At 41.9% G+C, this 24,510-nt stretch overlaps 1 protein-coding gene across 1 annotated transcript in view; it reads right to left on the bottom strand.

Annotated features, from left to right (window-relative positions):
* Positions 1-24,510, bottom strand: part of garem (GRB2 associated, regulator of MAPK1) — a 109,266-nt gene that overhangs the window by 4,421 nt on the left and 80,335 nt on the right. Inside the window, exons 4-5 of the mRNA XM_078216097.1 lie at positions 19,573-20,748; positions 2,367-2,524 (exon numbers count right to left, since the gene is read on the bottom strand). Of these exons, the coding sequence (XP_078072223.1) occupies positions 2,367-2,524; positions 19,573-20,748 (1,334 nt within the window). The remainder of the gene's footprint in view (positions 1-2,366; positions 2,525-19,572; positions 20,749-24,510) is intronic.

Genomic DNA, 24,510 nt, shown 5'->3' on the forward strand with positions numbered 1-24,510 from the left:
ACTGTGTTGTATTTCAGATTTCCAACATGTTACTTTTTGTTTTTGCATGAATAGAAAACTGCTTCATTGACAGAAAACAAAGAATTAGTTATATTGCATTGAATGAAGGATGATGAAAATTATGTACTCAAGGGCCCACACTTTTATATATGTAAAGGAAGGAAGGGTCAGCACAAGTGAGTGTATCAGGCCATATAAGGGAGCAGGGAGTAGGGGACTAGGTGCCGAGAGGGGGAGACAGAAAAGTAGAATAGACAGAAGTATAGAGATACTTGGAATTGGGCACAGAGAGTAAAATATCAAAAAGTTACCCAATGATACAAAATTAGGGTAAAAAAATACAACTCCGGAGTCAACTCAAGGATAGACAGATCAGCTGAATAAAAAAAACTGGTAGCAGAGCAATTTAATGCAGAAAATGTATCATAATGCAACTGGTATAGAAAAACAATGATTGGAAGGATGAACTCAACAGAAAGATGAAAAATGTACTGGAATAGTTAGCTAGAGTTTTCAAGTGCATAATTCCTTGAAGCCATGTACAGGAAGGTAAAACCATAAAATGTTCAATAGCATTTACATTTTTTTAAGAAGGAGCATAACATACAAGAGTGAAGTGATAATAAATCTGTATAAAGCAGCAATATTGCTCACAGTAGAATGCTGTGTGATTTGTGTGTCTAACTATAAAAAGGAAATTGAGGTATCTATAAGAATACTGGAGGTGAAAGTCAGGATAAAGATTACTGGGATTATTTCCATTGGCTCAGAGAAGGTTAAAAGGAGAAATTATGAAAGAGTGACCAACCCGTTTCCTTTGGTTGGCAGCTAGAACAAGCACAAGATCAAGTGTGAGAAGGGTTGGGAGTCACAAAGTTAGAGCCTGGAAAGTTTTGTGGCAGAACCCAGTGCATCTTTTAATGAAAAGGTAGATAAACATTTGAAATTTGTTATTTACATTCACTTTAGTCATTTTTGGGAAGCAATTCTAGGTCTGTCCAGTTCAAATTGGAGTTTTCAAAGGTAGTCTGGCTAGGTAAATTTCACAGAAAGTGAGTTGAAACACTAGAGTTCTTATTGTTGCCATAATTACACTAAGACCATTCTATTTCCTACTTACTAAAGATAGTTGAGCATAAAAGGTATTACAAAATCTAGTATGTTATAATAATGTTCACTTAGGCTTTAATTGTTTATAAAGTCATAATTAAGCCACATTCTATATTAGCATTATATTCTGTGGCCAAGGACAAGAAAGATAATGCAAGAGCACAGGATAAACCAGTCAGCTGAAATAAAGTGAAACAGGCTCTTTTTTGCCACTGAATGATACAAATTTACCTATACACTTAGGCAAGAGAAAACACGGGGACTCACTTAGAGGTTGACAAAACCCCCCAATCTAAAATTTTAAAAATCCTCAAGAAAATCTAACAGCCACATTATATTAGTAGATATTTGCATAGAAAGCTTTTATTTGTACTAGAACTTCAATTAATATTTATAAAGGGAAGTCTTTTATTAGCATACTCATAAATATAAACTGAAAAACAGGAAATACTAATTACAATTTGTAACTTCATTTTTTCCATATGGGCTTTCAGCTTTGTAATATTAACAATTGGTTGGACCCTGAATAGATAATATGATTGGGATAATTTTCCCAACATGAAATTCACAACCTCACTGTGAAACTGCAAGATGTTCACTAGTGGAAGGAAAATATGGAAACTTTGTTTACCATATTTTACTGGGAACAGGTAAACTATTGATGGAATGTAGAAATTCCACTTAAAGGAGAGATAATTGCTTTAAAAATCTCCTTTTAAAATGGGATGGATATATATTAATTCCTGCTAAAATGAAAAGGAACAAGACAATCAATAATAAAATGCAAGTGAGTAGGCAATAATTAACTCTTCAATTACAATTTCAAATTCTGTTTGATCGCAAGATGTTCCACTGCATTTTCAAAAGGGCCAACAAAGGTGTCACAGTTTAATACATCAGGATTATGGACAATATTTTAATCAAAATGAGATTTGCATTGTCTTCATATAAAACAAATCTTCAATTTCAACAGTAGTATGTTATGCTGGACACTACCTACTTTTTCTGATAAAATGCCAGAAAATGGTTAAGCTTGCACGACCATGATATACAAGATTCGAGTTTCTTTTACTAGTCTTGTAAGCTTTAAAGCTTTCAAACAGAACAATCACTAACAGGAAATTGCCATTTCTCATTATATGATCTATTATCATAGTAAGTTCATTTTTCCAGTTTTTCCAAATCCAATGCTCAAAGATGAAGACAGATCATCAAGCCGCCACCTTAGATAATACACCTGGTAATAAATGTCTTACATGTTATGCAATCCAGAAGAATAGTAAGACAGCGTAGGACTGGGAGATCGTGTCTGCTGGCGTATTTGCCGAGGAGGAATTGATGGACTCTGTGACGATGGCTTGGCATTCCGTGGTGGGACTGGTGGAGCATTCAGAAGTCTGCATTCTTCTTTTACCTGCCAGTGGAAACAATTCTATACTGAATACATTTGCAGTAAAGGCCTTTCAGAATCTATTAACATCTTAGAACAAGATTCAATCTGTGTGTTTTGGAGTTGTAAACAATCTTAATTCAATTGCCAGCATTCCAAAAAAGAGATAATGGATGCATTTGCATTGAATAGAGCACATACAACTTTATGAAAAAGTATACTTTGCAAAATAACTGTAATATTGCATCAAGTTAACGTGTTAGATGCGTGAATTTTGCGTTCTTTAGGCTACTGTAGCAGACTAAACTAAAGCTGTTTAGTAAACTAGACATGAAATGATGAAATATACCTTTGCATCCATGATTTCCTGCACGAAGTTCCCAATCTCAGCCACAGGTACGTACAAATAAAGCAATATTTTCCTTGACCCTTCCCATCCCAGAGAGAGGAACGTCCACTGGTTTATTCTAATTTCAGTGCCTTGTTTGTGAGCATGGGAATGAACTGAGAACAAGCCACTCACCTGGTTGGTTGCAGGATGTATGTGCAGACTAATCAGGGGAGGAATGAATGAAGAAATGCAACCGGTTAATGTACCTGGGAAATAGACAGATTCCTAAATTTCCCAGAATTACATCACAACAGCAAACAGTAAAAGCAGGATAGTCTGAGCAATGTCAAGTTAGTTTCGTTGGTCGGAATCTGATGATTACAATGCCCATATTCAGGGTTCAATCTACCCTTGGTGCAGAGAATTGTGCTAAGATAGTGGCCATGGAATCATAAAATGACATAACACCGAACATGGCCATTTGGCACATAATGCCTGTGCTGACTCTTTCCTGATTGAATATACATTCCACCAAGAAAAAAAAATCTCCACAGGAAAAATGAGCCTCCATGGCTAACTAGAGATTAAGGATAGTATTAAATGAAAAGAAGCTCATAATATTGTCAAGAATAGTGGCACTGAGGATTTGGAAGAGCTGAAGAAATCAGCAAATGATGGCCTAATATAAGAACATAAGAAACAAGAGCAGGAAAAGACCATATGGCCCATTAATCCTGCTCTGGCTGATCTTGGGCTTCAACTCAACTGTTACCCTCCACATTCCTCGATTTCCTGAGGTGACAAAAATCTGTCTACCTCAGCCTTAAATATATACAATGATAGTGATCCTTTCATGAGTGTCAGCAGTTTCTCCCCATCTACTCTGCCCAGACCCCTCATGATTTTGACTACATCTATTAAATCTCCTCTCAGCCTTCTTTTCTGCAAGGAAAACAGCACCAATTTTTCCAAAATATCTTCACAACCAAACTTTCTCATCCCTGAAACCATTCTTGTGAATCTTTTCTGCACTGTCTCCAATGCTTTCACATCTTCCAAAAGTGCTGCACCCAGAACTGGACACAACACTCCAGCTGAGGCCAAACTATTGTCCTATACAAGTTCAACACAATGTATTTATGATACACAAAGACAAAACGTATCTAGGTTTGATATTATCAATGCAAGAAGAGAAAGCAGGCAAAAAGATGCCATCAAGTTGGTCTCAGCAGATTTTTTTTTTTAAATGCCAAGAGATAGGGAAATGTTGATATCCGGAGGAATCGGGGTACCCTTGACCATGAAACACAAAGCAGCTAAGTTCTTACAGGACCGAAAAAAGAAGAGTAATCAATGGTCTATTCTCTTGATAAATGTTGCCTGACCAACTGAATATTTCCAACATGTCTTTGTTCTCTATATGGACAGCTCTGAAAATGTGTTGCAGTAGCCTGAACTGTGGCGTGCACAAATTAGGTACCTAATTATGGTACATTTTTTTCAGTGAGGACCTCTCCCTTCTGATAACTAATTTTTGCATTCAAGGCTTTTGATTATCTCTTGAGTGACTATACATTGTTGAATGGAAGTATTTCCACAACACTTATCTGACATTAAAAACTTTATGCAGTTAGATTACACACAATTTATTTTACACCTTCTAAAATGCTGCAATACCAGAACCTAATGAACATAAATGACATCCAAAAATTGATTATAAATGCATCTGGTTAAAAAAAAAATCCATAAGTGCCATCAGAGAGGCACAATCAAAACTTAAGCATAGAAGCATAGAACCCCTACAGTACAGAAAGAGGCCATTCGGCCCATCGAGTCTGCACCGACAACAATCCCACCCAGGCCATATCCCCATATCCCTACATATTTACCTACTAAACCCTCTAACCCTCATATTTATCCACTAATCCCTCTAATCTACGCATCCTGGGACACTAAGGGGCAATATAGCTTGGCCAATCAACCTAACCCGCACATCTTTGGACTGTGGGAGGAAACCGGAGCACCCGGAGGAAACCCACGCAGACACGGGGAGAATGTGCAAACTCCGCACAGACAGTGACCCGAGCCGGGTATCGAACCCAGGTTCCTGGAGCTGTGAAGCAGCAGTGCTAACCACTGTGCTACCATGCCGCCCCTAACTTAGATCCTGACCAGGACGACTCAGCACTCGGCCACCAATGATAACTTCAGTTGGGGAAAGGGGGTGAGGGGGATGCACAAGAAACCTGAATAAGTGAAGAAAGAAAAGGTATCTTTCACAACCACAGGATGATGCAAAGCACTTTACAGCCAATGATTAAAGAGTAGTCAACGTTGTAATGTAGGAAATGGGGCAGCCAATTTGCACACAGCAAACTCCCACAATCTTGATTGAGTGATAAATATTGGCCAGGACATAGAGGATATCTCCCCAGCTCTTCTTCAAAATAGTGCCATGGGATCCACCTGTGGGCATTTGAGGTCTTAGTTTAACATCTCATCCAAGAGATGGCATCGACAACAATGCAGCATTCCTTCAGTACTGCACCAGAGTGTCAGCCCAGTTTCCTGGATTAGAACCTGAACCCATGACTTTTTAACTCAATGGCAAGAATGTTACTACCTGACCTACTACTGACAGAGTGAAGAGATTTCAGGGTTTGGAAAGGGTTGTAAAGTTGAGGAGGTAAGACCATTCAGCTGAACAACAGAATAGAGGCACTATAGAAGGTTGCAGAAAAGGAGGGATAATGCGTCGCAGTCAGAGGGTGTCTTGAGAGTTTAATTAGGACTGGTTCAGTGGTGACAGAGGAAAGATTCAGAGAAAAAGCTGTTGGAAAGATTTAGTAGGCAACAGCACTTTCCAGTGGCCTGAGCTTGGAAATGGAGTGTAAGGACTGAAGGGCTGAAAATGGATTTTGTGAGAGGTGCTGATGGTGAGGTAAGAGGGCGTGGGATAGTAACTGAACAGAGAGAAACATTTACAATGTCAGGAGATCAGGAATGAAGATCAGCAATTTAGAGAGAATGGCAAATACCACAGATTAACTTTGCAGACACAAGGATGGATTGGAAACTTAACTAGAAAGGGATTCAAGTTCGCTGCCCAAGTATGAAGCGATTCTGTTTGGTTTTATGAGCACGTGGTAGGGAACAGGAGGGGGAATTGAATGGATGCCATTCGTTTGGGGGGGGGGGGGGTGGGGGGGGGGGGAGTGGAATGCACGGGATCCTTGCACTTATTGACAGCAAGGGTGGAATAGACAGGAAACAGGAGTTTAAGGAGATTGCATGGCAGTGGACAAAAGCAACCAGGAGTAATCTGCATGCTCCAGATGACTGATGTAGTGTCTGGTTTTGGCTGAGGTGAGGCCTGAGATTTTGATTTGATTTATTATTGTCACCAGGTATTAGTATACAGTGAAAAGTATTGTTTTTTGCACACTACACAGACAAAGCATACCATTCATAGAGAAGGAAAGAAGAGAGTGCAGAATGTAGTCATAGCTAAGGTGTAGAGAAACATCAACTTTCTCAAGGCAAGGTAGATCCATTCAAAAGTCTGATGGCAGCAGGGAAGAAACTGTTCTGGAGTCGGTTGGTACATGATCTCAGCCTTTTGTATCTTTTTCCTGGCGGAAGGTGGCGGAAGAGAGAATGTCAGGGGTGCGTAGGGTCCTTAATTTTGCTGGTTGCTTTGCTAAAGCAGCGGGAAGTGTAGACAGAGTCAATGGATGAGAGGCTGGTTTGCGTGATGGATTGGGTTACATTCACGACCTTTTGTACTTCCTTGCGGTCTTGGGCACAGCAGGAGCCATACCAAGCTGAGATACAATCAGAAAGAATGCTTTCTATGGTGCATCTGTAAAAGTGAGAGTCGTAGCTGACATGCCAAATTTCCTTAGTCTTCTGAGAAAGTAGAGGCGTTCGTGGGCTTGTTATGGCTTAGCAAATCTGGTGATGGATGGCTATACCAACTATGCACCATATACATTCAAGACTGCATGCTTCGGACTAGAAGACACAAAGATGGGGACCACACCACATGAAAACAAGTCACTTGCAAGTCAAAAATAGCTAAAGCAGGCTTCAACTTTCAATTGCTTTTTACTACAAGGTTAGCTGTCAATTTTTGTTCATTTTTCATATTTCAACTTGAAGCATTTTCTTTCACCAACTGTCTTCCATACTACCCACCATTCCCAGCCATGGGTCACGGTTGACATTCAAATCTCATATTTTGAAAATACCACTCAAACTGGCTTGCTACATGGTGTTAAAGAGCAAGATCGAGTCAGAGAGATATGCAGCATGGAAACAGGCCCTTCGGCTCAACTTGTCCATGCTGACCCCGTTTCCTAAACTGAACTAGTCCCGTTATTCTGTGTTTGGCCCATACCTTTAAACCTTTCCTATCCCTGTACCTGTCCAAATGTCTTCTAAATGTTGTGTTGTTATTTGTACCCAGCTCTACCAGCTCATTCCATATACGCATCACCCACTATGTGAAAAAAGTTGCCCTTCAGGTCTCTTTTAAATCTTTCCCTCTCACCTTAAACCTATGCCCTCTAGTTTTGGACTCCACTACCCTGGGGAAAAGACCTTGGCTATTCACCTTATCTGCCCCTCATGATAGGGCGGCACGGTGGCATAGTGGTTAGCACGGCTGCCTCTCAGCACCAGGGACCCAATTCCCAGCTTGGGTCACTGTCTGTGTGGAGTTTGCACATTCTCCCCATGTCCGCGTGGGTTTCCTCCAGGTGCTCCAGTTTCTTCCCACGCGCCAAAGATGTGCAGGTTAGCTGAATCGGCCATGCTAAATTCTCCGTGTACCCGAACAGGTGCCGGAGTGTGGCGACTAGGGTTTTTCACAGTATCTTCATTACAGTCTGAATGCAAGCCTACTTGTGACTAATAAATTTTATAAACCTCTATAAAAGGTCACCCATGATCCTCCTACGCTCCAGGGAAAAAAGTCCCAGCCTATCCTGTGTCTCCTTATAATTCAAACATTCCAGTCCTGGTGACATCCTTGTAAATAGTTTTTACACCCCTTCCAGTTTAATAACATTCTTCCTATAGCAGGTCAACCAGAATTGTATGCAGTGCTTCAAATGTGGCCTTACTAATGTCTTGTACACTTGCAACATAAAAGTCCCAATTCTTGAACTCAAAGCTCTAACTGATGAAGGCCAGTGTGTCAAACGCCTTCTTCACCATCCTGTCTATCCGTGATGCCACTTTCAAGGAATTATGCACCTGCGTTCTCCAACATTTGGGGAATTACAAGGTGACTCCCATTACTCTTGCAGACTCCAATTTGCATCATCCCTTATGATTTAATGATTATTATTCCCTATTTTGCTGCACTCCCAACTACTCAACAAGATGTGCTTCAAGGGTTGTTAGTAATACACTCAAGATGACCACTAGATGATGATCAAGCAGAATATTGAATAACCAACTCCAATTTCTCTTCTCTGTATTGAAATTCCAGCTTCTGTTTCCACATATCACAATGTATCATGGTATCAGACTGTAGTTGAATAAAATCGGAGTACTCAAAATGAAGCAAAATACTCCTTTGAAAACAACATCAGCACAAGAGGTTGTAATAAAGACTCAAAATTCTAAACTTTCCTCTTCAAACATCAGCATTAAGCACATCTAGTCCAGGTATCACATGGCCTGATGAATACCAAAATTTCCTCTTCCTACCAAACCTCAGAAGAGCATTCCAGTGCAATACTTTGTCCGTTTCAAAAAGTTGCCCAAATGAAATTGGCAATAAGTATTGATTAAAAGGTAATCTTCTGCTATATGCCCAAATCCAAATACATTGAGACTGTCCAAACTCATTTTGCATAGAATGCTTACAACCATTAGAAAAGAGATGTATTTTTATCAGTCTGCAGGAGCAGCTTGCAATACAAGATGGAATAAATACAGTGAGAGGAAATATTCAAAGGTCTAGCATCTGTGAAAGGTACATTGCTAGGCCTAGAGAAAATGTTTCCCAGGCTGTCGAGAAACAGGGGAGGAAAACTTCTAGTTCTTTATGGCTACAGGTATAATGCCAGAAGACTGGAGAACTGCTAATGTTATATCTTTGTTTAAAGAAAGAAAAAGGAATTAAACAAGTAATTACAAGTCAGTAAGAGTTTGGTGGTGGGCAAATTATTTAAAAAAATGAGGCATAGTGTGAATCATCCTTTAGATAGGCTTGTATTATCAGCCAGTTTTTAAAAGTGCATTTATTAGTGTCACAAGTAGGCTTATATTAACACTGCAATGAAGTTACTGTGAAAAATCCCCTTGTCGCCACTCTCTGACACCTGCTTGGGTAAACACAGTAAGAGTTTTAACAACACCAGGTTAAAGTCCAACAGGTTTATTTGGTAGCAAAGACCATTAGCTTTCGGAGCGCTGCTCCTTCGTCAGATGGAGTGGAAATGTCCACATCATGACCTGCTTGGGTACACAGAGGGAGAATTTAGCATGGTCAATGCACTTAGCCAGCACATCTTTCGGACTGTGGGAGGAAACCGGAGCACTCAGAGGAAACCCATGCAGACAAGGGGGAGAACATCAGACTCCATACAGACAGTGACCCAAGCTGGGAGTCAAATCCATGTCCCTGGAGCTGTGAGGCAGCAACGCTAACCCCCACTGTGCTGCCTATGATTCCTCAAGGGAGATGTCTGATTATCAGCTCTAATTTACTTGACTGAATTTTATGAGAAGGTAACAAAGGGTGTTGGTGAGGATTTGATGTAGATTCTATGGATTTCAGCAACATTTTTGATTAGTCCCACAAACAGGTCAGAAAAGTAAAAATCCATGAGATCCAAGGGAAAGTGACCCATTGGAACCAAAATTGACTCAGTGCCAAGAAGTAAACAATAATAGAAAAGAACTTGTATTTATTTTGGGCTTTTAATGACCCACCCAGATGGCTCAAAGCATGTTACAGCCAATGAAGCACTTTTTGAAGGATAGTCACTGTTGGGATATAGGAAACACAGCAGACAATTTGCACACAGCAAACTCCCACAAACAGCAATAGGATTATGATGAGATCATCTATTTTTGTGTTGTTGACTGAAGGATAAATATTAGCCAGAACAATGGGGAAAACGCCACTGCTCTACTTCTCCCTCAAGGGTCATATAGATTCATAGTCTGCATTTTAACAATTAAGAAGTTTGCAGAAGATACAAACATTGGTTGTGTTGTTGATTACATGGAAGAAAGTTGTGGACTGTAGGAAGTTATCTATGGACTAGTCAGTTGGGCAGAAAAATGGCCAATGGAATTCAATCCAGAGAAGTGTGTCTTAAGTATTGAAGACCATTTTCAATTGCTATCCAGGCACTGGGCTATATGAGGTGAAGGTGGCTGATGAGTCCTATCTTGGCACAAAAGGTTGAATTGCAGTGAGAACAGGACATTGAGGCTGGCAAGTAATTGGGGAAACTATTCTCATGATTTTTACATGCTTTGGGCCTCATATGTTGATACGCCTTTGGCAATTGCACTCCTCTATAGAACCATAGAAAATTACAGCTCAGAAACAGGCCTTTTGGCCCTTCTTGTCTGTGCCGAACCATTTTTTGCCTAGTCCCACTGACCTGCACTTGGACCATATCCCTCCACACCTCTCTCATCCATGAACCCGTCCAAGTTTTTCTTAAATGTTAAAAGATCCAAGGGGAAAGTGACCCATTGGAACCAAAATTACCACTTTATCCGGCAGCTCATTCCACACTCCCACCACTCTCTGCGTGAAGAAGCCCCCCCTAATATTCCCTTTAAACTTTTCTCCTTTCACCCTTAACCCATGCCCTCTGGCTTTTTTTCTCCCCTAGCCTCAGCGGAAAAAGCCTGCTTGCATTCACTCTATCTATACCCATCAAAATCTTATACACCTCTATCAAATCTCCCCTCAATCTTCTACGCTCCAGGGAATAAAGTCCCAATCTATTCAATCTCTCTCTGTAACTCAGCTTCTCAAGTCCCGGCAACATCCTTGTGAACCTTCTCTGCACTCTTTCAACCTTATTTACATCCTTCCTGTAACTAGGTGACCAAAACTGTACACAATACTCCAAATTCGGCCTCACCAATGCCTTATATAACCTTACCATAACACTCCAACTTTTATACTCGATACTCCGATTTATAAAGGCCAATGTACCAAAGGCACTCTTTACGATCCTATCCACCTGTGACATCACTTTTAGGGAATTCTGTACCTGTATTCCCAGATCTCTCTGTTCAACTGCACTCTTCAGAGTCCGACCATTTACCCTGTACGTTCTACTTTGGTTTGTCCTTCCAATGTGCAATATCTCACACTTGTCTGCGTTAAATTCCATTTGCCATTTTTCTAGTTGGTCCAAATCCCTCTACAAGCTTTGACAACCTTCCTCACTGTCTACACCTCCAATCTTTGTATCATCAGCAAACTTGCTGATCCAATTTACCACATTATCATCCAGATCATTGATATAGATGACAAACAACAATGGACCCAACACCGATCCCTGCGGCACACCACTAGTCACAGGCCTCCACTCAGAGAAGCAATCCTCCACAACCACTCTCTGGCTTCTTCCATTGAGCCAGTGTCTAATCCAATTTACTACCTCCCCATGTATACCTAGCAACTGAACCTTCCTAACTAACCTCCCATGAGCGATCCTGGGCAAGGGTCTCCCATGATGCAGTCTCAATTTTAAAGTCCTTGAGGGAGGATCTCAGGGGAGCCTTGAAGTGTTTCTTCTGGCTGCCATGGAGTGTGCTCTGTTCTACAGTTCACCATAGATGATTCGCTTAGGAAGTTGATTCTGCTGATATTCCCAGCCCATTGAAACAGTTTTGTTTTAACATTAAGATGCTGACTGTGCCGGTTCTCCAGAGGACCTCCGTCTGGGACTTTGTCTTGCCGCTTGATGTTGAGGAGCTCGCAGTGGCAGCAAAGATGGAAGCAATTGATTTTCTTTGCGTGTCATTGGTAGACAATCCAGGTCTCAGTCGCACAGAGTGGAGGGGACAACTGTCCTGCAGACCTTGCACTCGGATTTTAGGCTCACCCCTCTACGTTCTCGTACTGAATAACAGATCTCAAGACACTACCCACAATCCCATGCACTTTAACTTTACATAGTTATAATTCCCTATGATCTGCTGTGTGAGACCTTGTTGAAAGCCTTCTGAAAGTCTAAATAAACCATTGAACTACTCCTAGTGCTAGTGCTTGGTGGGACAGGATCCCGTAGGGAAGCCTCGATTTCCTTGATGTTGTCTGAGAGTGTTTGAAGGTCACTTAGCCTCTTCTCTAGATAATCAGTGAGCTGCTGTTGGATGTTGTCCAACTTCAGTCTTGAGATGTTCATGCTCTTGGTGATCTTCTTCCCTCAAGGGCGTCGCTTCGATTGAATGTTCAGTCACAATTTGCTAGACTGACCACAGGTTGTCATCTCCAATTAGCACCACATGTTGTCTTAGTCACCTTCATCCCTGCCTGCCATTCTTCTCGACAATGATATAGTTGATGAGATGCTAGTGCCCAGAGCAAGGGTGTTTCCAGGACGTTTTATTTTGGTTTGGGAGCCAGAAAACTGTGCTGGTGAAAAGAAGCTCATGCTCAATGCAGAATTGCAGGAGTAGACAACCACCGCTGTTGCCTTTCCCAACTGTTTTTGCCGATAACAACTCTCCTGGTTTAGTGATCTGTGCCGGCTCTCGCGTTAAAAGTCACCAAGTATGATCAGTTTGTCTGATTTGGATTTCTCGGTGATCAGGGAGTGGAGGTCTTCACAGAATTTCTCCTTGATTACTCCAGGTAATGTATTTCAGGAGGGCAAACATGGCAAAGGAATACAAAATGAACAGTAGGATAATTAGAAGTATAGAGAATTAGAGGGAGTTTGGAGTACATGTTCACAGGTTCCTGGTTGTATCTGTAAAAGTTGGAGAGAGCTGACATGCCAAATTTCCTTAGTCTCCTGAGAAAGTAGAGGCGTTGGTGGGCTATCTTAACAATAGTGTCGGCAGGGGGGGACCAGGACAGGTTGTTGGTGATCTGGACACCTAAAAATTTGAAGCTCTCGACCCTTCCTACTTGGTCCCCATTGATGTAGACTGGGGCATGTTCTCCTTTACGCTTCCTGAAGTCGATGACAATCTCCTTTGTTTTGTTAACATTGAGGGAGAGATTATTGTTGCCACAACAGTTCACCAGATTCTCTCTTTCTAGTTGGTACCTGTACTCCGTCTCGTCATTGTTCGAGATCCGACCTACCATGGTGGCGTTGTCAGCAAACTTGAAAATTGAATTGGAGGGGAATTTGGCCGCAGTCATAGGTGTACAAGGAGTTTAATAGGGGACTGAGACAACAGCCTTGTGGGGCACCGGTGTTGAGGATGATCTTTGAGGAGGTGTTGTTGCCTATCCTTACTGATTGTGGTCTGTGAGTTAGGAAGTTCAGGATCCAGTCGCAGAGGGAGGTGCCGGAGCCCAGGCCACGGAGCTTGGAGATGAGTTTCGTGGGAATAATAGTATTGAAGGCTGAGCAGTAGTCAATAAATAGGAGTTTGACATAGGTGTCCTTGTTACCTAGGTGTTCCAGGGTTGAGTGCAGGGCCAGGGAGAAGGTGTCTGCTGTGGACCTGGTGCGGCAGTAGGCAAACTGTAGTAGATCCAGGTAGTCCAGGAGGCTGGAACTGATTCGTGCCATAACTAACCCTTCGAAGCACTTCATTATGATGGATTCAGAGCCACTGGCCGATAGTCATTAAGGCACGCTGCTTGGTTTTTCTTAGGTATCGGGATGATGGTCGTCTTCTTGAAGCAGATAGGAACCTCAGATTGTTGTAAAGAGAGGTTGAAGGTGTCTGTGAATACCTCCGCCAGCTGATATGCGCAGGATCTGAGTGCACGTCCGGGTACCCTATCCGGGCCAGTTGCTTTCCGTGGGTTGACCTTCAAGAAAGCTGCTCTGACATTTCCAATGGTGATCCCAGATACAGGTTCATCCAGGGCTTCCAGTGTGGAGGGCATGCTCTCGCTGACCTCTTGCTCAAAACGGGCGTAGAATGCATTGAGCTCATCAGGGAGAAGATGCGTTGGAGCCAGCGATTTTACATGCCTTCATCTTGTAGCCTGTTATGTCTTGCAGACCTTGTATAGTTGGCGGGGGTCGGTGTGGCTAGCCTGGGACTCTAGCTTGGTCCGGTACTGTCTTTTGGCATCTTTGATGGATCTCCTTAGATCGTATCTGGCTTTCTTGTATAGGTCAGAGTCATCTGACTTGAACGCCTCAGACCTGGACTTCAGCAAGCACTGGATATCCCTGTTCATCCATGGTTTCTGGTTTGGGAACACATGGATTTGCTTCTTTGGCACATAGTCTTAGGACACAATAGCAGAGAGGTTACGCTAAGAACTACATAAAACAGTAGTTAGGCCACAGCTAGAGTACTGCATACAGTTCTAGTCATATTACAGGAATAATATGATTGCATGCTAAAAGATAGAGGAAACAGTACAAGACATTGGTAAGGCCACACTTGGAATACTGTGTACCGTTCTGGTCATCCTATTATAGAAAGAATGTTATTAAACTAGTAAGAGTGCAGAAAAGATTTACTAGGATGCTACTGGGACTTGATGATTTGAGTTATAAGGAGAGGCTGGATAGACTGGGACTTTTTTCTCTGCAGTGTAGAAGGCTGAGGGGTGACCTTATAGAGGTCTATAAAATAATGAGGGGCACAGATCAGCTAAATAGTCAATATCTTTTCCCAAAGGTAGGGGGGTCTAAAACTAGAGGGCATAGGTTTAAGGTGAGGGGGGAGAGATTAAAAAAAGGGTCCAGAGAGGCAATTCTTTCCACACAGAGGGTGGTGATTGTCTGGAACAAGCTGCCAGAGGCAGTAGTAGAGGCTGGTACAATTTTGTCTTTTTAAAAGCATTTAGACAGTTACATGGGTAAGATGGATATAGAGGGATATGGGCCAAATGCAGGCAATTGGGACTGGCTTAGGGGTTTAAAAAAAAAAGGGCGGCATGGACAAGTTGGGCCAAAGGGCCTATTTCTATGCTGTAAACCTCTATGACTCTATGAAACTTAAGAAGTCATTGTCAGGACTGGAAAATATTAGATGCAAGAAGATATTGGATAGATTGACATCATTTTCCTTGAAACAGAGGTCGTCAAGAACAGATTTAATTGCAATGTATCAAATTACAAAGAACCTAGATAGATGGGATTGGAAGGATGTATAAAATTACAAAGTGCCTATTCAGAAGAGATTGAAAGGATTTATTTCCTTTAGCAGTGAGGTCAATAACCTGGGGACATACATTTAAGGTAACGAGTAGAAAGATTTGTGGGAATTTGAGAAGAATTTCATTTTACCAAGAAGGTGTTGGGGACTTGGAACTCATTACCTGAAAGGGTGGTAGAGGCAAAAACGTATTTGACTATGCACTTGAAATTATGCAAACGACAAAGCTATGGACCAAGTTCTGAAAAGTGAAATTAAGCTGGATAGCTGTTTTTTTTGGCCTCACAGTCATGATGGGCCAAATGACCTTCACCTGTGCTGTAAATTTCTATGATTCAATTCAGTTTGAGCTAAATTTGGTCAGAGGGTCAGAGATCAGTATCTAACTTACTGAATCACCCAGATCCTATAAAGATCACAGAAACTTATGTGTCACAATCAAAATACTTCATTCAACTGATAAAGCAGCTAGATGGTATGAAGTAACCGATATTTCGCTGCCTAACCAATAATTTACATTAATATAGAGTTAGAGAAATTGCATCAGTAAATTAAGAATGCTCCTAAAATATTTAGAACCAAAAGAATGTCTCAATATGTGGGTACAGAGGATCAGGTATTCAGAAGGCAATTTAATTGCCATAGAGGAGACGTAGGGGAGCACAGGGGCACAGTGGTTAGCACTGCTGCCCCACAGCACCAGGGACCCGGGTTTAATTCTGGCCTCAGGTTACTGTGTGGAATTTACATGTTCTCCCCGTGTCTGCGTGGGTTTCCTCCGGGTGCTCTGTTTTCCTCCCACAGTCCAAACATGTACAGGTTAGGTTCATTGGCCATGCTAAATTGCCGCTTAGTGTTAAGGGGACTAGCAGCGTAAATAGGTGGAGTTTTGGGAATAGGGCCTGGGTGGGATTATTATTGGTGCAGGTTCGATGGACTGAATGGCCTCCTTCTGCACTGTAAGGATTCTATTCTATATAGTTGTGTCAGTGAAGATACAGAATTTTATGCATCAGGGGCAGATAATTGTCAAGGGTCAGCTGGTTAAGCCTGGTGAACTCGGGGGGGGGGGGGGGGGGGGGGGGGGGAGGAGGTTACGCAAAAGGAGGAGGAGGAGGAAAGAAGGATGCAGGGGAGGGAAAAAAAGACAATAAATAACTGCTGTTGGGGCAGCAGTCAACAATGTCAGAGGACACAATAAGGGGAGGCAGTGGCCTAGTGCTATTGTCCTAGTAATTCAGGGACCCAGGGTAATGCACTGGGGACCCAGGTTTGAATTCTACCATAGCAGCTGATGAAATTTGAATTCAATAAAAAAAAAAATTCTGGTATGAAAAGTCAAATGATGACCATGAAACCATTGCCAATTGGTATAAAACCCATCTGGTTCACTAATGTCCTTTTAGGGAAAGAAATCTGTTGTCCTTACCTGGTCTTGCCTACATGTGGCTCCATATCCACAGCAACGTGGTTGACTCTTAATTGCCCCCTCAAGGGCAATTAAGTTTGGCAATAAATGCAGGCCCAGCTGGTGATGCTCACGTCCCATACAAGAATAAATTTAGAAAATCCATTTGTCAAATATCATGACATAATATTATGACCACCAAAAAGTGGTGGAAGGTGACTTGCATCCATTAAATTATATCCATCTGTACCTCAAGAATGTGAGTCAAGGAAAGAAAAAAAAAAACGATAAACCACCTTTGAAGCAGTCTCCATGGCCTCCTTAATTTATAACCATTCTGAGCAAGGTTGACCAGGGCTGAATTATAGGAAGTTAAAACACCAAATGGGTGAATACCACTCAAACTCATTCCCCAGTTCCCAATTTTACTAGATTTCTTTTCCGTGAACGTGCTCACGTAGAATACAGCTCAAGTGCCTGCTGCCCTTCAGTGGCGAGCAGCCAACCCCTCATCATGTGATTTTGGACAGAGAGCATTGACAAGATCCTTAACCATCTTGGTGGCAACGAAAAAGGAATGGCCATACAATAAAACTTAAACGTATGCGTAGTGTTCAATGACTAATAAATTCGTAACTTTGTTAACATTTTCTCCCACCCGATATGCCAATACTATTTATAACATCCCGTTGCTTTTTGTGGGATACAGTTCTCTGGCTCCAGCCATCCAAGTATCTCAGTTATTTAGCCATTATTCATGTACGATGCTGGACAGCAAGCAGTGGCAGACCACTGATCTCTCATCTCATCATCTTTGAACCCAATTTTGTTTCTCCCAAAACCTACATACATACAAGATAGAGTCATAGGGCAGCAGTCATCAGCACAAATCTTGATTGATTTTCATGCATCAGAGACACACAGCCTGCCTCAAAACATCAGTTAATACAAGGATTAAACCTGGGTTTCATTGATCTGCCAAGGCAACGTTACATGGACCAGTTATCATTTGTACATGAAAGAGACCAGATTTTGAAAGATTCGATACATAATTTGCCACATTATTCACAGGTGCTGAATGTTTACTCCCACATGATAAATGTAGCTCCAACGATGGGGCGGAATCACAATGCTTTAAGTCGTCCTCCTCCTTTTGTTCTTTATCTCCTCATCTCAGTAGGAGGAAAATATTCCAAGGGCATTTCCACTGGAAATTAGAGCAATTCCAAAAATTGGGAGCAGGAATTTGCTCATAATTTGAGGACATAACTTTCGAGTAGATTTACAGCATATAATGTGTCATTGCAGTTAACTATTGTAGCAAAACCATGTAACCATAGTAACATTTGGAAATGCAGTACAAAAGGATGTGATTTTGCCAAGGGAAAATTATGACATTGACATCTATTCAAAAGCATAGGAAGGAGGTGGTGCTGATAAAAACAGCTCAAACCCCTTAAATAAAATTATTCAACCCTCTTTCCCAATCCAAAAAAGTTGAGGTATTAGGTAGTTTGAAGAACTAGAGGATCAGAAGGACCTTGGGGTCCGGGTCCATAGGACTCTGAAATCGGCCCCGCAGGTGGAGGAGGTGGTTAAGAAGGCGTATGGTGTGCTGGCCTTTATCAATCGAGGGATTGAGTTTAGGAGTCCGGGGATAATGATGCAGCTATATAAGACCCTCGTCAGACCCCACTTGGAGTACTGTGCTCAGTTCTGGTCGCCTCACTATAGGAAGGATGTGGAAAAGATTGAAAGGGTGCAGAGGAGATTTACAAGGATGTTGCCTGGATTGAGTGGCATGCCTTATGCGGATAGGCTGAGGGAGCTCGGTCTTTTCTCCTTGGAGAGACGAAGGATGAGAGGAGACCTAATAGAGGTGTATAAGATGTTGAGAGGCATAGATCGGGTGGACTCTCGGAGGCTTTTTCCCCAGAGTGGAAATGTCTGCTACGAGAGGACACAGGTTTAAGGTGCTGGGGGGGTAGGTATAGGGGAGATGTTAGGGGTAAGTTTTTCACAGAGGGTGGTGGGCGAGTGGAATCGGCTGCCGTCAGTGGTGGTGGAGGCAAACTCAATAGGGTCTTTTAAGAGACTCCTGGATGAGTACATGGAGCTTAATAGGATGGAGGGTTATAGGTAGGCCTAAAAGGTAGGGGGGATGTGTTCGGCACAACTTGTTGGCCGAAGGGCCTGTTTGTGCTGTAGTTTTTCTATGTTTCTAAAACAGGGAGATTTTCAACATGATTATTAATTTCTGTAAAGGTATAACAAAAGACTGACTAAAAATATTCAAAGTATAATATTTCCCCTTTTCCCATGAAGGTGCTGACTTAATTAGAATGCAGCTGAAGTGCCTGCTGCCCTCGAGTGGCTAGCAAACAATCGTTCATCACGTGATTCTGGACAGAGTATCAGCAAGAACCTTAACCATTTTGGCGGCAGCAAGGAAGAGGAATAGCTATACTGAGTGGTCAATGGATAACTAATAAGTACAGGAACGTTACTAACATTTCCTCCCAGCCCAGAAATGCCAACACCATTTATAGCATCCCATTGCTTCCCAGCTAAGATGGACTCAATACAGATCAGGGACTATTCCATTTTGATTTGATTCTGGAGCAATGCGGTCATGTAAGTGAATCACAAAACAATTATTTTTTCAAGAAAGATGCTTTTGTTTTTAAAATTCTAAGTTCCACATTTTGAAAAGAGAAAGATCCAGCAAAAAAAAATGTTGCATTTGTGTCATATTTGTTAAAACTTAAGCACTGGTATTTTGCTAGCTTCTAAAAACAAAAAAGTTCATTCAGTTGCTAAATTTCATAAAGTATTTCTGCATAAAATCAAGTTCAAAAATGGAAAATCAGCCCAAGGAAGCACTGCAGAAAAAATCATATTTTGCAACTCATGGCAGCAAATGGAGCAACTTCTGAGATTTAAATTCTTGAGGACATACACACCTGCACAACTTCTAAAACTGGTTACGCAACAGGATTGGACAACATTTAACAAATTAATCCCAAAACCAGGACTTACAGCTTCAGATTTTGGAGGCACTGGAGGTGGAGGTAGAGAAATATCAGATGATTGTTTAACTGTAGACACAGGACCTGGAGAAGAAAGGGCTGAAGAAGCCAGGCATTTGGAGTGAATGGAACCTTTGTGACCAGATTTCAATCTCTCCCCCAAAGAGAAAAGATCTTGTCCACCCCGTTTCCCTGTTCCCTGGTCTAACCAGAGCTCTTCATAAGGAAGTTCGGGCCGTGACTGGATTCCAGTAGGTTCTTCAGTCACTTCAGGCAGCAGATAATCACTCCCACTATCTCCTGAATCTTGAGATGGGAGGGTTTCATGAGAAAAGAGTGTCCACTCATTGTTTGGATCTCTGCAGCCATGCAGATTAACTTCACTATTTCCGTGCAAGTTGTTTCCATAAACACATACTGAAAGTCGATGGAAAGATTGTGTCAGTTCTTCACGAGCATAACTCAGAGAGTTAGGCATATGACTGTGTCCAGTGCATCTGGTCTTCTTTGGACTTTTACAATCTTCATTCCAGTCGGTCTTAACATCCCGAACTGCTCGTGAATATTCTTCAATATCGAATTGCTCCTGACAAATGTTGAATGAGTGTTGAACTGTGCTTTCGTACCACATCTCACCCTTAAGGAGACCTTCAGCTAAGATAAACTTTGGCACAATTAAATGGAGTGGAAAGTGCATGGGAATCATTTTGTTGTTACGGAGTACACAGCACACTACAACTGTCTTAGTTTGAATATTAACAAACTTATAGCGATGGCCTTCCCGAATGAGGTGCAAATCATAGGGGTTTCGTGGAGGAGCAGATGGCACAGTAACATTTACTGGTAATCTGGTCTTTTCGACAATGTTGCGAATAGTGTGTTCACCCTCTTGCATTTGTAGCTCAAGGGGACTACGTGTGCTGAATCGACCTTTACACTGGAAAGGAAGGCTAATGCTTTCATTGGTCCGGTGATTCATACAGATAAGGCAAGGCATCTTTCCTCGTCCAAACTTGCCAACAGAGTTTAGTTTTCCAATTTTCTTAAAGATAGTGTTAAGTCTTGACTTTTCCTTCGATGTTTTGGCATAAAGGATTTCTGCTTGTCCCATTAGAGTAAGTTCATCACCAGTGCTCAAAGTGATGTTGTACACTTCTGTATCTTCATTGCATTCCCCCGAGGCGACCTATGGAGGAAGAGCAAATAAATCGATAAGATTACAAAGTAGATCTTTTTCCTGTGACTTCAATGATTTTAGACTACAGCTTAATATTTTCAGAAAACACTGATCAAAAGTAAAAAATCAAATTAACACTCCATTTATCTTACGATAGGATCTCATTATCATGTAATTTGACATTGTAATGAAAACCAACCACCTTTAATACAAACTTGGTCTGTTGGCAATTTCTGCAAGCCATCATAAATTTATCTTCAAAGCTATGTCCTTTAGACAGCTAAAGTTTTACACCAGAAAGGCAGGCTTTAATGTCATTGCCCTCACTCACCAAACTCTGCTTGAGCAAAGTGAACTGAAAACAGAGCAAGTGCTTTAGAAAACAGGAATTTGTGGTGAGAATTGTAATTAGTGCAAAAAATGTGTTAGCAAGCTGGAATTTAATTTAGTTTGTAACTTTAAAAGCTGCAAGTTAGTGACAATTACTAATCTGCTGTAAAAGGGTTGCATACTAGTTGCAAACTAGAATTGGAAATAGACTGACAACTTTTAAACATGTGTTATTCTGAAAGGCATGTGTGTAAAAATTTAAAAAACAGAATTTTGGAATGGACACAATGTTCCTGGCTGCAATGTATTCAGGAGAGATCAGGAAGGAAACACAAGTTGGAAAGGTGGCAGCATTGAGCCAAGATAGTTGCAGCACCAGAGAAGAATTACATACTAGAGCAGGGATGTCCAACCTTCTCACGAGGGTCCCAATCACAGGGCCAGTGACGCTCTATCCGGGATGGGGGTGGGTTTACTAGGAAAGTTAGAGTGAGTAATGAAATGGCGTTAATGTCATTAAAACCAGTTAAGTTATCTTGCGTGTATAAACGCAGGCTCAACATTCAAGGTCCTAGTCTTAAATTATACATTTTAAACTCAAGACAGAGCAGATGCATGACGGAAGGCGCCTTAAACATTCAACACAGCCCCTGCTGTTTAGTTAGCTCACACTAATGATATTGTCTGAGAGGTTTGAAAATCATGAAAAAACTAACACACAAAACCAGGGGCGGCACAGTAGCACAGTGGTTAGCACTGCTGCTTCACAGCTCCAGGGACCTGGGTTCGATTCCCAGCTCGGGTCACTGTCTGTGTGGAGTTTGCACATTCTCCTCGTGTCTGAGTGGGTTTCCTCCGGGTGCTCCGGTTTCCTCCCACAGTCCAAAGATGTGCGGGTTAGGTTGATTGGCCATGATAAAAAATTGCCCCTTAGTTTCCTGAGATGCGTAGGTTAGAGGGATTAGTGGATAAAATATGTGGGGATATGGGGGTAGGGCCTGGGTGGGATTGTGGTCAGTGCAGACTCGATGGGCCAAATGGCCTCTTTCTGCACTGTAGGGTTCTATGATTGTATGAGTTTCAGTTACTCCCATATTTGCAGCGACTAGCTTATCCTACAAAGCTGAACTTTTTGTGAAGTTATGCTGAAAGATAACCAGAGGCAAAGCAGATCAAGGTCACACCACTTTAGAAATCAATTTTACAGAACAAAAATCAAAATGGTTTCATTACTTTGAAACATACCTATTCAAACTAACTGACATTTTACCAGGTTTGTAAATAGAAGCAAATATGTTCAAAAAATGGTCAGAAGGATAAACCTTACAATTCCAGGCCAGCCTGTCAAATAGCAGCAATGGGAATGCTTTGAGAAACAATAATCTGGGAGAAAATTAACAGTCACTCAGAAAAGCGTAGACAAATGAGAGTCAGCATTGATTTAAAGGCAAATTGTGTGCAACTAACTTGGTCGAGTTATTTTAATGAGGTACCAGAGGGTAAATAAGGGCAGCGCAGCTGATGTTGTCTGGTTAGGTTTTCAGCAGACATTGGATAAAGTACAACATTGTTAACAAACTGAAGCTCATGCAATAAAGGAGACATTAGGAACACAGATACAAAACTGATGGAAGAGATAAAAAAAAACATAATTAAGTACACTGCAGATGCAGAAGCCACAAATAAAAACAGTAAATGTTGGAAATCCTCATTGGATCAGGCACCATCTGTGGAGAGCGAAACAGCTAACGTTTCAGATGAATGATCTTTCTTCAGAACTGGGAAGGTTAGAAATGTAACCGGTCTCAAGTGAAAAACGGAGAGAGCAAAAAACAACAACAGGGCAGGTCTGTGATATAGTGAATAGGAAGCAGAGTTGTGGTAAATGGCTGTTTTTCAGGTAGGAGAGGGGCAGATGGTTGATTCCCCAACATTCAGAACAAGGAGTATTGTTGCTTTTGATATACAGACTGATTTAAGGATACAGACATAATTTCAAAATTTGCAGATGACATAAAACTTGAAAGTGTAGCAAACTGACAAAAAACAATAGGCATCAAGACAAATAACGTGCAAACACATGGCTTATTAAATAATACAGCAGGAAGTCTCACAACAGCAGGTTAAAGTCCAACAGGTTTATTTGATAGCACAAGCTTTCGGAGCGCTGCTTCTTCATCAAGTAATGAAGGTGCTGCTCCCTCACTCACCTGATGAAGGAGCAGCATTCTGAAAACTCGTGCTACCAAATAAACCTATTGGACTTTAACCTGGTGTTGTCAGACTTCTTACTGTGCCCATCCCAGTCCAACTCTGGCATCTCCACATCATGAAATAATACAAGAAAGTGTTGAGGCGATACATTTTGTTGGGAAGTACAGGAAGGAGTTTTTTTTTTAAATCATGGGATGTTATGGTTGCTGGCAATGCCAGCTATTATTGCTCATCCCTAAACCGCCCTTGCGTTGCCTTGAGCTGCCTTCTTGAACTGTGATGTGGAGATGCCGGCGTTGGACTGGGGTAAACACAGTAAGAAGTTTAACAACACCAGGTTAAAGTCCAACAGGTTTATTTGGTAGCAAAAGCCACACAAGCTTTCGAAGCTCTAAGCCCCTTCTTCAGGTGAGTGACCAAGACACCACACAACCCTGCCACAGCAACCTCTGCAAGACGTGCCGGATCATCGACACAAATGCCATCATCTCACGTGAGAACACCATCCACCAGGTACACGGTACATACTCTTGCAACTCGGCCAACGTTGTCTACCTGATACGCTGCAAGAAAGGATGTCCCGAGGCATGGTACATTGGGGAAACTATGCAGACGCTGCGACAACGGATGAATGAACACCGCTCGACAATCACCAGGCAAGACTGTTCTCTTCCTGTTGGGGAGTACTTCAGCGGTCACGGGCATTCGGCCTCTGATATTCGGGTAAGCGTTCTCCAAGGCGGCCTTCGCGACACACGACAGCGCAGAGTCGCTGAGCAGAAACTGATAGCCAAGTTCCGCACACACGAGGACGGCCTCAACCGGGATATTGGGTTCATGTCACACTATTTGTAACTCCCACAGTTGCGTGGACCTGCAGAGTTTCACTGGCTGTCTTGTCTGGAGACAATACACATCTTTTTAGCCTGTCTTGATGCTCTCTCCACTCCCATTGTTTTGTTTCTTAAAGACTTGATTAGTTGTAAGTATTCGCATTCCAACCATTATTCATGTAAACTGAGTCTGTGTCTTTATAAGCTCTGTTTGTGAACAGAATTCCCACTCACCTGAAGAAGGGGCTTAGAGCTTCGAAAGCTTGTGTGGCTTTTGCTACCAAATAAACCTGTTGGACTTTAACCTGGTGTTGTTAAACTTCTTCTTGAACTGTAGCAGCCCATCTGGTGCCCACAGCGCTGCTAGGAAGGAGTTCCAGAATTCTGACTCACT

The sequence above is a fragment of the Mustelus asterias genome, chromosome 7, assembly GCF_964213995.1.
Source record: "Mustelus asterias chromosome 7, sMusAst1.hap1.1, whole genome shotgun sequence".
In the NCBI taxonomy this organism is placed as follows: Eukaryota; Metazoa; Chordata; class Chondrichthyes; order Carcharhiniformes; family Triakidae; genus Mustelus; species Mustelus asterias.